This window comes from Cordyceps javanica, chromosome 3, assembly GCF_051103115.1.
Source record: "Cordyceps javanica chromosome 3, complete sequence".
Lineage (NCBI taxonomy): Eukaryota > Fungi > Ascomycota > Sordariomycetes > Hypocreales > Cordycipitaceae > Cordyceps > Cordyceps javanica.
In genome coordinates, this window is record NC_139297.1 from 1,851,152 (window position 1) to 1,867,776 (window position 16,625).

A 16,625-nucleotide genomic window follows, 5' to 3' on the forward strand; every position below is an offset into this window, starting at 1 on the left:
CCACTCAATGCCCACACTCCGTCCGTGCTAATATGTGGTTGCCTGAGCCCAGCCACAGAAGGTGGCTCAGCCCCCTTGCAACAACTTGCTGGAAGCACTCTAGAGACAGCAAACAGCCACTGTTTTAGGCCTGCTTTTTAGCCCTCGGCAGCGGACCTCAGCCACACGACGGCGGCCTGGTTGGGCTCGCCTCAGTTGTCTTTTTGGTGGGACGGGGCAACATGCTGTCGTGTTGCGCAGCGTCACCAGTTCCAGCTGCAAACCCTCCCTTTTACTATTTTCCTCCATCGACAGCTCTTCTTCTGCACATCACCTCCTCTCCCCGGCTCCAGTCTACCATACTGCTCACTGCGTTCGTGCTTCCATCTCCGCCTCGTCCATCGACTCGCAACCTGCCACGTCTACCCGACATCTAATCTCAGACGGCGGCAGCCCACCCCACCTCCCCCTTCCAAACAAACGACACCGCTCTGGGTCCCAATCACCAGCTACGTACATACTCGCGCCTACGAGCTCGCTCCCAGACGACAACTGGTCCGCCGGTACACAGACGCCCCCGAATCCTCGCCCATCATGAGTGGCAACCTCTCTACGCCGGGCGGTATTTCCGACCCTGCCCTCATTACGTGCGTCCTCGCCCTGCACCGTCACCGTCGTCCCCCGTCCCCTGGTAGACAGCTCGCTAACATGAAGATGCCCGTCTAGTCTCGTCAACAAGCTGCAGGATGTATTTGCTACTGTCGGCGTCAACAACCCCATCGATCTTCCCCAGATTGCCGTCGTCGGTAGTCAGTCTAGCGGAAAGTCCTCTGTATTGGAAAACATTGTGGGCCGCGACTTGTACGTCTGCCTCAGCCGTTGCCGCGCGCCCTCGACGTCTTGTGTTACTGACAAGCTCCCACAGCCTGCCCCGTGGTTCCGGTATCGTTACCCGTCGACCTCTAGTTCTGCAGCTCATCAACCGACCCGCCCAGTCCAACGGTGTCAAGGACGGCGAATTTGACGGCGGCAATGACAAGGCTGCCAACGCCGACGAATGGGGCGAGTTCCTTCACGTCCCCGGTCAAAAGTACTACGACTTCTCCAAGATCCGCGATGAGATTGCCAACGAGACCGAGGCAAAGGTCGGCAAGAACGCTGGCATCTCGGCCGCCCCCATCAACCTCCGCATCTACTCGCCCAATGTTCTCACCCTGACCCTCGTCGACTTGCCTGGTCTCACCAAGGTTCCTGTCGGCGACCAGCCCAGGGATATCGAGAGGCAAATTCGTGAAATGGTTCTCAAGTACATTGGCAAGTCCAACGCCATCATTCTCGCCGTGACATCTGCCAATATCGACTTGGCCAACTCGGACGGTCTGAAACTCGCCCGCGAAGTCGACCCCGAAGGTCAGCGTACCATTGGTGTCCTCACAAAGGTCGATCTGATGGACGAGGGCACCGATGTCATCGACATTCTCTCCAATCGCGTCATTCCCCTGCGTCTCGGTTATGTCCCCGTCGTCAACCGTGGCCAGCGCGATATTGACAACAAAAAGGCCATCAACGTTGCCCTCGAGGCCGAAAAGAACTTTTTCGAGAACCACAAGGCCTACCGCAACAAGAGCTCCTACTGCGGTACCCCCTACCTCGCCCGCAAGCTGAACCTCATTCTCATGATGCACATTAAGCAGACTCTGCCTGACATCAAGGCCAGAATCGCCAGCTCCCTGCAAAAATACACGGCCGAACTCGACAGCCTTGGCCCCTCCATGCTGGGCAACAGCGCCAACATTATCCTCAACATCATTACTGAATTCACCAACGAGTGGCGAACTGTTCTCGATGGTAATAATAATGAGCTCTCCAGCACCGAGCTGTCGGGTGGTGCCCGTATCAGCTTCGTCTTCCACGAGCTCTACTCCAATGGCGTCAAGGCCATTGACCCCTTTGACGTTGTCAAGGACGTCGATATCCGAACCATTCTCTACAACTCGTCTGGCTCTTCCCCGGCCCTCTTTGTCGGTACTACCGCTTTTGAGCTCATCGTAAAGCAGCAGATCAAACGTCTAGAGGACCCCAGCTTGAAGTGCATTTCGCTCGTGTACGATGAGCTGGTCCGCATTCTCTCTCAGCTGCTCGGCAAGGCCCTGTACCGTCGCTATCCTTCTCTCAAAGAAAAGATGCACGGCGTCGTTATCGCCTTTTTCAAGAAGGCCATGGAGCCCACCAATAAGCTCGTTCGTGACCTCGTCAACATGGAAGCGTGCTACATCAACACCGGCCACCCCGATTTTTTGAACGGTCATCGCGTGAGTACATTTGCAATCTCGATGGACAGAAACGGTAGACTGACCCCACGAAGGCCATGGCTGTCGTGAATGAGCGCCATAATCCTAGCAAGCCGGTCCAGGTCGACCCTAAGACCGGCAAGCCTTTGCCTGCCGCCGCCACCACTCCCGCTCGCACGACCAGCCCTCCCATCCCTGAGACTGATGGCAACGGTGGCTTCTTTGGCAGTTTCTTTGCCGCCAAGAACAAGAAGAAGGCAGCTGCCATGGAGGCTCCTCCTCCCACACTCAAGGCTTCTGGCACACTGTCTGAGCGCGAAAACATTGAGGTCGAGGTTATCAGTATGTACACGCCATGGATTTCCGCTGGTTGCCTTGCTGACTTCTTATAGAACTGCTCATTTCTTCATACTATAACATCGTCAAGCGCACAATGATCGACATGGTGCCCAAGGCCATCATGCTCACCCTTGTCCAGTAAGTATCATGTACTGAAAGCATTTATAGCTATGTTTGCTAACAAGACTAGATTCACCAAGGATGAGATGCAAAAGGAGCTTCTTGAGAACATGTACCGCACGGATGCTCTAGAAGAACTGCTAAAGGAGAGCGACTTTACCATTCGCCGACGAAAGGAGTGCCAGCAGATGGTGGAGTCGCTGTCGCGCGCCAGCGAGATTGTCAGTCAGGTGCAGTAAAGGAATGGGCGTTCGAACACGTTGCCAAACTTGCTTCACACGTCTTTATCCCCCGGACGGCGGCGCAACGTCGTTGCTGCAGCGCAGGCGCTCTGCGCGCCCCCCTCGCGCGGATAAAGGTAATACAAAAGAAAGTAATTTTTAAATTTCCCTTTTCGATACCATGACTTGTTGGGCCAGGGGTTTAGAGTAGATATGAAATGACTTTTTTTGTTTTTTTTATTATCGGTCATTGTTTCTCTACAGCTCTGTGCGGTATGCCTGTGTAGATCAAGGTTTCTTCGAGAATGGCGGCTTCGTGTTTTTCACAGATCAAAATGCAAACATCCCTACCGGGCTTGTCCCTTGCTTTGAGCTTCACGACCACTCTTCATATTTCCGACGCAGTGTTTGTTTTATATATATATATACATGATCGTCAGCCTGGGAATAGAAACAAACCCTCGCAGCCGTACGAGTTTGGATGTACAGACTGTTGCTTCCTATTAAATCTTGGCCTTGTCGTTGATCAACGTGAGACCGCGTCCGTTGCTGTCCTCAAAGTGCGTCCCGCGCTCCCAGCCGAGCCACTCGGCCAGCACACGATCGCCGCCCTCGCCGACGTCGAGCAGCGTCGGGAGGTAGCCCTCGCCCTCGACGCCCTGACCCTGGCCACGGTCGGCGTCGCCGACCTTGGAGGCGTCCTGGTGGACGGCGTACCAGGGCGTGTCGCGCAGCGTGACCGCGGGCCGCTGGTCGCCTTCGCGCTTGGCGTCGGAGCGCAGCTCGTCGTAGTCGAGGACGGGCGCGACGCAGGCGTCGGTGCCGTCAAAGACGGCCTCCCACTCGGAGCGCGTCTTGGTCCGGAAGGCGTCGGCGAAGAGGCGGGCCAGCTCGGGCCAGCGCTCCTCGTCGCCGCGGTCGTCCTCCCAGCCGCGGCCGTCGAGGCCGAGGCCGCGGAGGAGCTCGGCGAAGAACTGGGGCTCGAGGGCGCCGACCGTGACCCAGCGGCCGTCGCGGGTCTCGTAGCAGCCGTACCACGGGCAGCCGCCGTCGAGCGTGTTCTCGCCGCGGGGCTTGTCGCCCATCGGGGTGGCGCGGGCCATGCGCGGAAAGGTGGCCAGGTAGGAGCTGCCGTCGACCATGTTGGCCTCGACGACCTGGCCGCGGCCGGTACGGGCGCGGGCCAGCAGCGCCAGCAGCACGCCCTGGAAGAGTGTGGCGCCGCCGCCCGCGAAGTCGCCGAGGATGTTGACGGGCGGCTGGGGCCGCTCGCCGGCGGCGCCGAGGAGCGACAGCGCGCCCGACACGCCAATGTAGTTGATGTCGTGGCCGGCCATGGCCGCGTACCGCCCGTCGCGCCGGTACCCCGTGATGCGCGCGTAGACGAGGCGCGGGTTGAGCCGCAGCAGCGGCTCCGGCCCGAGGCCCAGGCGCTCGAGCACGCCCGGCCGGAAGGGGTCGATGAGCACGTCGACGCCGTCGCCCGACGCGACGAGCGTCCGCAGCAGCGCCACGCCCCGCGGGTCCTTGAGGTCCACGGCGATGGACGCCTTGCGCCGCGCGAGCATGTCCTGCGGGGCGTCGTTGTGGCGGTTGACGCGCAGCACGGTGGCGCCGGCGTCGGCCAGCATCATGCCCGCAAAGGGGCCTGCGTAGTAGCCGGGGAGTATTTGTTAGGAGACGATGATGAGAGGGCCAGTCATGGCTGGGTGGTGGTGGGTGGTGGGTGGGTTGGTGAGTGACGTACCGGGTGCGAGACCGGCAAACTCCAGCACCTTGATGCCTGTGAGAGGAGGCGCGCCGACCATGATGGATATGTGTCTAGATGAAATGTCGGGAAAGCAATGGACGGCCTGTCGTATACTTGTTCGTCAATTGTAATGGCAAGAGACAGGGTTCGATGGCAGTGAAGGGTTGTCCTACATATATACATGCAGCCGTGTAGCCGAGGACGTTCGGTTATGTGGGGTGAGCTCCAGGCACGCTCGGAAGCCATTCATAACGGTACGTGGGCATTTGCATTACGCTGACGAGTTTGATCACTTTTAAATCTTGAACGAGAAAAAAAAAATCATTTTTCATATATGATAAAGCAAGTATCGGCGGTGCTGAATTAGCGATGGCTGCAAATTTCAAAACACTTGTCTGCAACTGAGCGACCCAGTCCTGCCCCAAATCTTGAAGTCGACTTACACAAGTAAAGGGACGGACTACTTACGCCAGAGCAACAACAACAACACTTGCCAAACCACAAAAAGTCCACGCCAGAGTTGACGGTCCCGCTGCCCGACTCGCCCACGAGTTCTGGCCCGTCTGCGTGCTGCTGTTGAGCATCGCCTCGGCCGTGTAGCTCACGTCCACCGCCTCGTCCACGTCCAGGAACAGACCCGCGGGCAGCGGATCGGTCTCGTCGGCGCCGTCGGCGCCGGCGTCGACGCCTGTCACGTCAAACTCGAGCACGTGGCCGTCCGACACGGTGGCGCCGCTGGCGTAGTGGTCGTCGCCGTCGCTGTCCGTCACCTGGACGCCGCGCACCTCGCCGCGGAACTGCATCGCGATGCGGTAGTGCCCGTCCTGCAGCTCCGGCAGCGGCACGTACATGTACGTCATGTTGTCCCAGGAGTAGAGCACGCTGCTCGAGGCGTTGAACGTCGTGGCCTGTCCGCTGCCGTCTGCGCGTCGAGCGGCCGTGTGCTGCTGCTGCTGCTGCTGCTGCTGCTGCAGGGGACTGCCGCCGTCCGCCTCCCGCTTGTCGTTGCGCACCCTGCAGCCACCCTTCATGCGGACAATGAACGGCTTCCCCTTGACGGGAGCGCAGTCGCTGACGAAGCGCCGAAAGAGTCTGGCTTGGGCGCCCGAGTTTTGCGCGTTGGGAATGCACACGCGGAATGCGCCCTTGCCGCCCTCGCCTGCCATTGCTGTTGATTGTCAAAACCCGCCTTTGGTCAGCTTCTTCTTTTCTTTTTTTTTTTTCTGTGGCACAGACTTGGTGAGGCGGGGGACTTCTCGACGCGCCCCTGAAAAAAAAATAGGAAAAGAAGAGAAAAAAGAAACGCACAAAAGTCTAGAGACGCTTACCTGGAGGGTACTCGTCGCACTGCAGGGTCGCCGGGTCGCCAAAGACGGCCTTTTGCTGCGCGCAGTAGCCCTTGCAGCGCGCCTGGCTGCGGCGGAGGGCCTTGCCGTCGGCGCCGCGGTACGTCAGCACGTCAAAGTTGCGGCCGTCGCCGCCGCCGCCGCCGCCGGCGCGGCCGGAGCTGGTCCCGAGGATCCCCGAGCACATGCTCAGAAACAGCTGGTCCGTCTGGCCGGGGACGTCGGGCACCTCGACGACGGGCAGCCTCTGGCCGTTGCGGCACTCGTACACGCAGTTGGGCCGCAGGTTCTGCCGCTTCCGCGTCGCGTGGTCGTGCTGGTCCCCGCGGCGGGCGACGGCGTCGTTGGCGGAGCAGGCCGTCTCGGACGTGCCGGCCGTGGACGTCGTCCGCGTGCTGCTGCTGCTGCTGCTGACGATGATGTTTGTGGTCCGAGTGGATGTTTCTGTAGTCTCCGTGGCTCTGGTGGTGCGCGACGTGGTGGTGGTGGTGGTGGTTGTGGTTTCCGTCGTCGAGGTCCTCTCGGAGGGTGTCAGACGGCGGCAGTAGCCACCAATCTCGGCGCACCGTGATCCTGCAGGGCAGCCTAGCGACGGCTTGTTAGCTTCATCACGGGACTATTCCTCTCTCTTTCTCTCTCTCTCTCCCATCTGGGGCAAATGGGCGCGTTCAGAAGCGGACGTACAGGTTCCGAGGCACTTGAGGTCGCCAGACCGGCAACACGAGACACTCCCGCCGTTGGTGTTGCACTCGGTCCCTGCCGGGCAGACGGTCTGGCCGCAGCAGACGGACCCTTCCTTGGCGCAGAGCTTGCCGCCGCACGTCACGGCCGTGTCCGGGCAGCAGTTGTTGACCTCGAGCCGGCAGGCGGACGTCGAGGGGCAGCACAAGGGCGGCGCTCCGGCATTGCACTTTCGGCCCCCCCCCCCCCCCGGCCAAAGTCAGCGGATCATGACGACTTTGAGATTTGGCTACAGGACGAACAAAAAGAGAGAGAGAGAGAAGAAACAAAATAAGACGTACGCATTTGTAACCAGACGGGCAGCAGGAGCGCGACGAACACATGACTGGATAAGGGCATTGCTGCTGCTGCCTCGCGGTCAAGCTTCCCAGCCATGCAAGGTCGGGCAGCGAGACGACGCCGGCGAGCTCGTGGGCGCGGTCCCTCTTGAACAGAAACGCATCGATCCCCGGCGACTCTGCCGAGGAGCCTCGAAAGAGCTGTCCCGGGTCTCTCACTTCGCGGCCGATAGCATCGTCTGCTGCGGCGTGGGCAGCGAGCGCGGACGTCGTGGCAAGTATACAAGTAAGGCGTAGCATTGTAGGCTATCCCGATGGAACGGTGAAGCATTCGTCAACATCCTTGACACGATGAAGGAATCAGAGGGAGATGTAGCACACTGGGGATACTTTTTGTCCTATACTCAAACTGTGTCAATCCCGAGGTTGACTCAACTTTGGCATATCCCTCCACGCTAACCTTCAGCTTCATCTCAATTGCCGGCAACCTTTGCAAAGCCTTCACTACTGAGTAGTTGTCGCAGTTCAGCCTTGCAGCTTTCAGCCGCACCGCACTATAACCCCGCGCAGTTCGTGGTGCTCCTTTACCAAACAAGGCAAAAGAGGCTTTTTCCTTTTTATTCAAAACCCAAAATGACTTGACCAACCATTTTTTGTATACAGAATGGCTCATTCCTGATCCGGCAGATGATCCAATGCCGAATTACTTTTGCACACGCAGCGTGAAACAAGTGTACCTTGAGCAAATATTCTCTTTTTTTGAGATAAAGCTAATATCTGTCATCTATAGATTGCATAAAACAAAGTAAACTGATGGAAATAGAAAAAAAATCCGACGCCCAATCTATAAATTCCAATCTCCAATGCTGTGGCGTCGTCGTGGGAATCGTTAGGAAGACAAGATATACCATGCAAAAATGCCTTTGTAGCACCTTTCCAACGCACAAAACTCCAAAAGAAGAAAGGCCGAAAAAAATATGTGTCAAGAAGAAGAAGGAGAAGAGCAAGCAAAACCCAGCCGGTTTACATGAAGCCAGAGAGAATCATTCTACTGGGTCCACCAGTCGCCCTGGTCGTGCATGGCCTGGGCGACCTTGAGGAAGCCGGCAATGTTGCTGCCGGCGACGAGGCTGGGCAGCTCGCCCTGCTTGGCGACGACGTACTCCTCGGCGGTCTTGAGGGCGTTGTCAAAGGCGGCCTTCATGATGTTCTTGAGCTTGTCGTCGACCTCGTCGGCGGACCAGGTGAGGCGCTGGCTGTTCTGGGCCATCTCGAGGCCCGAGACGGCGACGCCGCCGCAGTTGGCGGCCTTGCCGGGGGCGTACCAGATGGCCTGGGCGCCGCGGGCGGCGCGCTCGGCCTCGAAGACGTCAATGGCCTCCTGGGTGCAGCCCATGTTGGAGCCCTCGGCGACGGCGACGACGCCGGCGGCGACGAGCGCCTCGGCCTCGTCCTTGCTGACCTCGTTCTGGGTCGCGCAGGGCAGGGCGACGTCGACCTTGCCGACGTGGACCCAGGGGCGCGCGCCCTCGAGGTACTTGAAGCCTTTTGTCGCCGTAAAGGCCGTCAGCGCTTGGCGCTTGACCTTGAGGGCGGCAATCTCGTCGACGTGCGCGGCGGTGAAGCCCTCACCCTCCTCGGCGACGAGCGCGCCCTGCGAGTCGGACAGCGAGACGACGGTCGCGCCGAGCTCCATGCACTTGAGCGCCGCGTACTGCGCGACGTTGCCCGAGCCCGAGATGGCGACGCGCTTGCCGGCGAAGCTGCCGCGGCCGGCGTGCTGCAGCATGTAGTCGACGTAGTAGACGAGGCCGTAGCCCGTGGCCTCGGGGCGGATCAGGCTGCCGCCCCAGTCGAGGCCCTTGCCCGTGAGCACGCCCTCCCACTTGTTGCGCGCCTGGCGGTACGCGCCAAACATGAAGCCCACCTCGCGGCCGGACACGCCAATGTCGCCCGCGGGCACGTCGGTGTCGGCGCCAATGTGCTTGGACAGCTCGCGCATGAAAGCCTGGCAGAAGCGGCGAATCTCACCATCGCTCTTGCCTTTGGGGTCGAAGTCGGCACCACCCTTGCCACCGCCCATGTTTACTGCGTGTCGGTCGTCAGCAAAATCATGTCCAAGGTGCGTGCGTTCAGTGATATTGGGGAGGGGAGGGGTTGCTCTATACTCACGTCCAGTGAGAGCATTCTTAAAGATTTGCTCAAAGCCGAGGAATTTCAGGCTGTGTGGTGACAGTTGGTTAGCTGGCGTTGATACACCTCGTGTGACTGGATGTGACTTGACGCGACTGTCGACTTACATGGACAGGTTGACGGTGGGGTGGAATCGCAGGCCACCCTTGTAGGGGCCGAGGGCCGAGTTGAACTGGACACGGTAACCGCGGTTGACGCGGACCTGACCCTTGTCATCCTCCCAGACGACACGGAACTGGATGACACGCTCAGGAATGGAGACGACCTCGAGGGCGGTTCTGTACTCGGGGTGCTTCTGGAAGAGGGAGCTGTTTTCGAGAGTGCTGGCAAGCTCTGTTACGGGTGTTTTGTTGTTAGTCGAGCCAAGTTCAAGAGAAGTTGCCGGGTCTGGGGGGTGGGAGACGCCGTACCGTTGTAAGCCTGCTGAAACTCTGGCTCCGAGGGAATGTTGGACATGGCGGGCAGAGAGCTGTTGTGGACGGGCTTCTTGGCCGGGATCTTGCTGTCCGGCGTCTGGTTCTGGAGGATCTGGGTAGGCGTGGCGTTGTGAGCGCGGACGGGATCTGCGTGTTGGTAGTCGGTGGTTGGAGGAAGAGTGACGGGAAGAGGTGCCTCGAACATTTCGGGGGGAAGAAGGGTTCAAAGGATAAGAAGGATAAGAAGTAGAAGAGAGATAGGAAGAATGATAAAAGATAAGATACGAGAAGAGGAGGAAGATTGAAACTTTATAGAGTTCAGATTGGGGGGAAAGACCGGGGGAGGGTTTAGCTTAAGCTTTCTGGGCCTTCTTTTCTTGGTCTGTGCCGCGGGCTGTTTTATGGATGGATGGATGGATAGATATGATGTCGTTGCAGTCGGAATCGGGGGAGTGGGAATGGAGACCAGGAGGGAAGGGCCAACCGCAGCTCTTTATGATGACGATTTTCACACTACGTAGGATTTCTTGCCTGCCAACCATGTCCAGAGTATACTGGTAAACCTTGTAAGTCGGCCCGCGATGTGGACGGGCGACGTCGGACATTGGCGCCGCCTCTTGTCCCAGTCGGAGGTGGAAGGGGGTGTGAAGGCGCACTGCATTCCGTTGTCGTCCGAAGCTTCGGCTCTTCGCTAAGGACATGGAAGGGGGAAGAAGGAGGGGAAGCTAAGTAAAAGCTACTATTACAAAAACATGGGACGTTACCTGGGAAGAGAATCTGTCCAATCTGAGGCGACTGATAAGGAAAACGGGTGGTGGTGGAGAGAGAGAGTGTGAGTGAGAGAGAGTGAAAGAGAGCGGCAAAGACAGACGGACAGGGTTCGGTAGCAGGCGACGTGCGAAGTAAAGAATAAAATAAAATAAAATAAAAATAAAAATTCGACCGAGGCGTCCAAAAGCTCCGATGATCGCAAGGCACAAGAGGGAAAGGTTGCAAGCGGGCTTTGGTTGGTTTTGGAGTCGCGCATCTTGCGCCGCCGCCGCCGCCGCCGTCGCTGCCGCCTAACTTGCCCTTGCGCTCCACATGCATCCTGCGTCATGAACAGATTATACGTTGCAAACATGCACAAGAGACACACACATAGAGAGAGACTAGGCAATAGAGACTAGGCAATTCAGCCACTGAGTGACAAGCAGACACGCCCCCCCCCCCCCCTTCCCCATTCCAAATCCCGTTCAGGGCATTGGCTGCTGGTTGCGGCCGCCCCTCTTCCCACTACGTCCGGGATAGAGCCTCAAAGAAGGGGGAAAAAAAAAAGGTCTACTCAGTACGTAGAAGAGAAAGGGGTCTGCATTTCCAACATGATTATGTGAATAAAAGAGAAAGAGTATGCCAGTCTTTTGCATTATAGGATTGGGAGGGTGAGAGAGAATGGGGGGGGAGGGAGAAAGAGTGCGAGTGCGTGTCATCCGTAATTGTCCGCTTTGCACACGACCTACCTCCTCGGACGCCGCCGCCCGAGCCGAACAAGAAGGAGAAGAAAGAAATAAGTAAACTCTTTTACAGGCGATCACCGGCCACATCACCGCATTGGAAACAAAAAAAAAAGCAGCCTGCCTGCCTGCCTGTCTGTCTGTCTGGGGTTGACTGGATTGGCCCTTTCACAAGCCAGAAAAAGCTTCGAGATAAGGAAACAAGAGATAAAGAGAGTTGTTGACCAACCAAACAAAAGTCTAAAGGGCCCATCCCCAGACACACCCCCCTCCAGAGATAAGGCGACGACCTCTCACACGCCCCCCCGGTGGACCGGACCGGGGACTAGACAATGACGGGCTTAGTTTTCCCTCTCCCCCGCCCGCCTCTTTCTTTTCTTTCTTTGAGAGTGAAGGGACCACTAGAGGAAGTGCGGATGTGAGTGAGTGCCAAGATTGCCATGTTGCGCAACGAGAGCAAGTAAGAAATTGTACAAAAGCATACAAAGTTGTGGCATGAGACCGTGGACCATCACCGAGAAAGGGTCCACGCAACGGCGGGGGGGGGACCTGCTTCTCTGTTTTCCCAAAAGGAGACAACCCGAGGGGCACAGATACGATCGTCTCCCCCCCTCCCCTGTCCCTTGCTTTGCTTGTTCAATGGGCTTTGGCTGGAGCCTGTGGTGTTCAGCCAATGGTGTCGCTGCCTTGGTATCTCTCTTTGAACATTACTCGATATGAATTGGTACAAGGGGGGCCCTGATTTGGTCCCTCCCCTCCCTTTTCCCCTGCGCTACTGATAGTTACTGGTGGTAGTTGGCCGCATACGCCCCAGATGTATGACATAGCCCGTCCGGCCGTCCACCCCCCCGGTGGTCCGTCGTCTCACACATACATGCATTTCCTTATCTTTTCCCCATTCTCGTTTCTTTGGAACATCCATCTGTAACTTGTAGATAAGAATTCCGCTACCGGCGTCCGTCGTCGTCGTCCTCCTCGTCGCTCTTTTTCGTTTCGGGCTCGGCCGAGAGGATATGTCCTTTTTGCACACAACTCTCTCTCTTCCCTCCCCCGGATTTCCGAGGGAGGCCCCTCCGTCGCGTCGTCTTTCGTTTCATCCTACTTTACCCGATAAGACGGGCTATCGCGTCCCCCCTTCTGGCCGATGTCGCATTTTTTTCGTTATATACATTGGCATGGTCCCTGCCTGCCCTTTGCTCCCTCTTTTGGTACTAATAAACTCAGCACCCACTAATGCGGCTGAATTGTCGGCGGAATCAAGGTGCGCATCGGAAAACAAGTAATAAAATCACTCGTGGCCGAAATGAATCAAAATGACGGCACTTGTTTTGTTTCGATCCTGCAAGTATCACTATGACTTTTCCTTTTGACCGATCAAGCTCTCTCTCAGCTTTGGATGCCTCTCTGCAAGACTCGACTGCCGTTCACACCCCAATGTTGCCATTTCGCACCGAGATCGCCCCAGAGCGCATGAGATCATACGTCATCGGCCACCTACAAAGGAAGGCATACCCCTGCCTCGCTACCAAGACAATTGACAACGAGCAAGCAAAAAAGAACGAGACGGCATTCAATTCTTGCTCTGCTGCATTATCCCATACGTTTCAGCAACTCATCCTAGAAATTCCGAACATCGAATGTCAAAATACACAAGTCAAACCACAATTCCTCCCTCACGCTACTGAGCGAATCCTCCTGCAGCAATCTGTAACGTAACCCTCAGCAAGAAAAAAAAAAGCAACAAAGAAAAAAGATATATTGAACCCTGAAGATGCATTGCCGTTGCCTGCAATAAAAAAAACGCCACAGTACAGATGATATCGACCCTCTTCTCACGCATGATCCCCACATGGCTCAACATGCATGTAGTAGCCTTTGGCAAGGGAAATCCCCCCAACAACAAAACTCGAATTACAAGCCACCGACGGTTTCTCCCTCCTTCATTAAAAAAAATAGCAAGACGTTGACAGTCATTTTCGCCTGCACCCAAACCAAAAGAAGAAAAAAAAGACCCAAACCAGACTAGTCGGGAACACCCTCCCTCGACATGCAGATTGAACGAGAAAAGAAAAGAAAAAAAAAGAGGAAAAGACAGAAAGAAACAAGGCAACAATCGCACGCAGCCACGTTACCAGATGTCAGCCTGATCGGCGTCGAATCTCGACAGCTCCTTGCCCGCATCCTCCAAGTCCTTCTTCGCCTTCATCCGCATGTAAAAGATTGGGCAATCTTTGCTGCTGCAAATGACCTCGCAATGCATGCTGCCTTGGCAGCGCTGACACTGCGTCCACAGCCGCCCGAACCGAACCTCGAGGTCCGACATGCGGTCCAGCGTCCGCTTGTACAGCTCGCCCACGCGCGGCGCGCAGTCGGAGCACACCGCGCCTTGGCTCTCCGTCTTGCCGTTCAGCGGTCGCTTGCAGCCCATGCACGTCTGCGTCTTCTTGGCAAACTTCATCAGCCCGCCCACCGTCGGCGCCGCCACCGAAATCGTTCGCGTGTGGTCCCCCGTCAGCAGCGATCGCGCCTTGGTCTCGCCCAGGATCGGCTCAAAGATTCGCGTCAGCGGCTTGGCAAGCTGGTTGTCCAGGTAGTACTTTGTGTCGATGGGCACGTTGTTCTCGAGCACGTAGATGGGATCCTCCGACTTTTCAAAGTTCTTGGCCCCTGCCGCTCCTCGAATCATGACATACGCCACGCGATCTCCGAGGGCAGGCGCCGACCCGGCATCGCGCTTCTTCATCCGTGCCGCCAACTCCACGTGCGCTTGCTTGGCCGAGTAATCTTCCTTTGTCAGGGCTTTGGTGATGACCAGCTTCGACATGTCAATCTTGTTTTGCAGCAGGTCGGCAATCGTATCCTTGACGTAGTCCTGCGCGCCCTGCACGTCACGATTGATGAGAATCATCCGCAGCACTTTTTCAATGACCGTTTGTGCCAGCAAACAGTTGTCTCTTCGTACCGTCTCCAGACCCTTGGTGTCCATCTTGTCGTACTTTTCCGTCTTGGTCCAGTACAGACCAGCGTAACGCTTCTTGTTGATGAGCAGGTACGGGAAGTAGACCTTTTCGAATTCCAGTTTGATTGGCTTGGTAAACTTGGACGAGACAAACGTGGCCGCCTCTTCGCCCAGCTTCATCGCCTCGGCCAGCTCCTTGGTGCCGAATTTGACCATGACGGAATCAGTATCACCGTAAATGACTTGCGCATCGTGTGAATATCCGTTCGCGATGCAGTACTTCTTCTCCACTTCGTCCTTTGTCTTTTCAATCATCTGACGACCGAAACTTGTTGTCGAACTGGCAATGGCCAGGCAGGGCAGCTTTCCAGTCGTAGCACCAGTGAGACCGTAGACCGAGTTGGCGGAAATCTTCAGAGCCAGCTGGCGACCGTTCAATACAGCCTTCTTGAATGGATCTGTCTCGACGGCCAGCTCACGCTTGGCCTGCTTTCTGGCCGACAAAAGTTCTTCGAGAATCTGAGCCAGCAGACCCTTGCGTTGTTTTGTCGTCACAAACATGTCGCCGTTCGGCGTAACAATGTAGTCTTCGTCCTTGACCAGGTTAAACTGTGCTATTCTGTCTTTGCGGGTAATGAGGGTCGTGTAGCACAGATTGTGTGCTTGCATGATACTCGGGTACAGCGAAGCGAAATCGAGTGTTGCGATGGGCACGTCATAGTAACCACGCGTCGGTTCAATGACTGTCGCGCCCTCGTACTGATCATCCGAGGGGTCGCCCTTCATGTTGGGGATGACCAACTTCTGCTCCAGAGCCTTCCGGAACAGTTGGCTGACAAACTTGATTTGTTGACCGCGCGAGAGCAAAAAGTTAAACGGAACACCTGTGACACGAGCCATTTCGGTATAGTTTTCGAGGCATGAGAGCTTGTCCATCAGTCTCTGTGGTAGATATGCATCCTTCAAACAATAAATTGCCAGACGTCGACGAGACTCGGGTGTACCGTTGAATAGTTCCGTAATCATGGTGTGATGCACGTCTTCCTTTTGCTCGCCGAGGAACTGGGCGCAGACCGAGTTGAGCGTATAACTACGTAGTTGGTGATCACGTTGAATCAGCTGGAGCAGATCCAGCTGCAAACGGCCGTTGGTGTTGGTCGATTTGGTATCACGGTTACCGATCTGCTTGCTGGAAAAGCTCGTGTCCTTGACCCTAGACGGAATGCTAGGTAATCGAGTCCAGTATTCGAAGCCCGAGACCTTGAGGTGTTTGGCTCGGTTGATCAGATACGGGAAATCAAAGTTGGCAATATTGTAGCCAATGATGATGTCGGGGTCGACCTTGATAAGGAACTGCTGCCACTCGCTCAGCAACTTTGCCTCCTTTTCGTATTCAAGAACTTGAGTGGCGACGATGGAACTGGTCGTATCCAGACAGAAGACGTTTCTGATGAATGGCTTCTTTTCTCCATAACGGGTGACAACGTTGGCAATCTGAATGACAGGATCGTGCTCAGGCTCTGGAAAGATTCCCTTGCGACCAGCACACTCGATATCAAACGACAAGATTCGGAGTGGTGCCATTTTGGCCCACTCACCCTCTGGTTTGTGTGCGACCAAGTCGTGGTAGTCGATTTCCGCCTCGATCTGGCAGTTGGATTGCCTGGCGTGTTCGGGGATGAGCTTGTATGTGTTTGCGGGTGCTTCGACCCAGGCCATGCCTTGGATCTTGCAGTCGACCATGAAGCGGAGGACGTATTGGATATTGTCGTAAGTCATGATGCCGCCGTCGCCGCTGCCCCACATGCCCTTCCAGTTGGCGTTGCCCGCTTCGATTGTCGATCGGACGCTGTTGATGAACTTGGGGTCGGTAACTGTGATCTGCAGAAACGCCATCTGGACGTTGCCGTTGAAGCCAAACATGTCCTCACGCAGGCGCAGCACCACCGAGTGGATGGCGGGCTGATGCTGGGCGAGCTGCTGCTCCAGGAAGGCCTTGTATGCGGCGCAGTCCTTTGGCTGGAAGGACGTCGGCGCAGCTACATAGATGTAGTGTCTGAAATCGGTGACGTGGAGCATGACCGAGTTTCCCCGTTCCGTGACGCCAAAGAGCTTGACCGTCGTGCGGCCGCCGTGCAGCGTGCCCTCCTCGGCGTCGATCGACTGGAAGCAGATGCTGTCCTTGGTGACATCGAGGCTCTCGACAGGCGGGCGGTCCCAGGCCTGATCCTTTTCCGTGTTGTTCTGCTTGCGCTCGGAAATGTCCTGGCTCAGCTTCTCGAGCACCTCGGACTCGAACACGCTCTTGGTCTGGCTGGAGCCCAGCAGCTTGGACCGCGAGTCCTTTTGCGACGCGGAAAACACCGCCGGCGACGAGGAGAAGACGTCCGTCTTGCGCTTCTTGGCGGACGAGGGCGTCGTTGGCGGAATGTTTCGGCCAGTCTTGGACTCGCCCAGCACCCGCTTCTGCGGGAGGACCGCAGTCGACATGGCTCTGGT

At 56.8% G+C, this 16,625-nt stretch overlaps 5 protein-coding genes across 5 annotated transcripts; 1 reads left to right on the forward strand and 4 right to left on the reverse strand.

Annotated features, from left to right (window-relative positions):
- Window positions 1-573: 573 nt before the first annotated feature.
- V2A60_004765 (dynamin-like GTPase VPS1) lies at window positions 574-2,968 on the forward strand (the record flags this gene model as incomplete). The annotated part of the gene is made up of 6 exons (XM_083256079.1): window positions 574-626; window positions 706-840; window positions 905-2,291; window positions 2,345-2,612; window positions 2,663-2,747; window positions 2,800-2,968. 6 exons carry the CDS (start codon window positions 574-576, stop codon window positions 2,966-2,968), a joined length of 2,097 nt encoding a protein of 698 aa, XP_083112205.1.
- Window positions 2,969-3,453: 485 nt separating this feature from the next.
- On the reverse strand, window positions 3,454-4,758 carry V2A60_004766 (CoA-transferase family III domain-containing protein; the record flags this gene model as incomplete). Its single annotated transcript, XM_083256080.1, has 2 exons — window positions 3,454-4,598; window positions 4,698-4,758. 2 exons carry the CDS (start codon window positions 4,756-4,758, stop codon window positions 3,454-3,456), a joined length of 1,206 nt encoding a protein of 401 aa, XP_083112206.1.
- A 406-nt stretch (window positions 4,759-5,164) lies between these two features.
- Window positions 5,165-7,365, reverse strand: V2A60_004767 (uncharacterized protein; the record flags this gene model as incomplete). Its single annotated transcript, XM_083256081.1, has 4 exons — window positions 5,165-5,868; window positions 6,029-6,631; window positions 6,731-6,943; window positions 7,107-7,365. 4 exons carry the CDS (start codon window positions 7,363-7,365, stop codon window positions 5,165-5,167), a joined length of 1,779 nt encoding a protein of 592 aa, XP_083112207.1.
- Window positions 7,366-8,113: 748 nt separating this feature from the next.
- Window positions 8,114-9,879, reverse strand: V2A60_004768 (Glutamate/Leucine/Phenylalanine/Valine dehydrogenase-domain-containing protein; the record flags this gene model as incomplete). Its single annotated transcript, XM_083256082.1, has 4 exons — window positions 8,114-9,153; window positions 9,238-9,287; window positions 9,366-9,591; window positions 9,669-9,879. 4 exons carry the CDS (start codon window positions 9,877-9,879, stop codon window positions 8,114-8,116), a joined length of 1,527 nt encoding a protein of 508 aa, XP_083112208.1.
- A 3,416-nt stretch (window positions 9,880-13,295) lies between these two features.
- On the reverse strand, window positions 13,296-16,616 carry V2A60_004769 (DNA-directed DNA polymerase delta POL3; the record flags this gene model as incomplete). Its single annotated transcript, XM_083256083.1, has 1 exon — window positions 13,296-16,616. The coding sequence occupies one exon, from the start codon at window positions 16,614-16,616 to the stop codon at window positions 13,296-13,298; it is 3,321 nt and encodes a 1,106-aa protein (XP_083112209.1).
- Window positions 16,617-16,625: the final 9 nt, after the last annotated feature.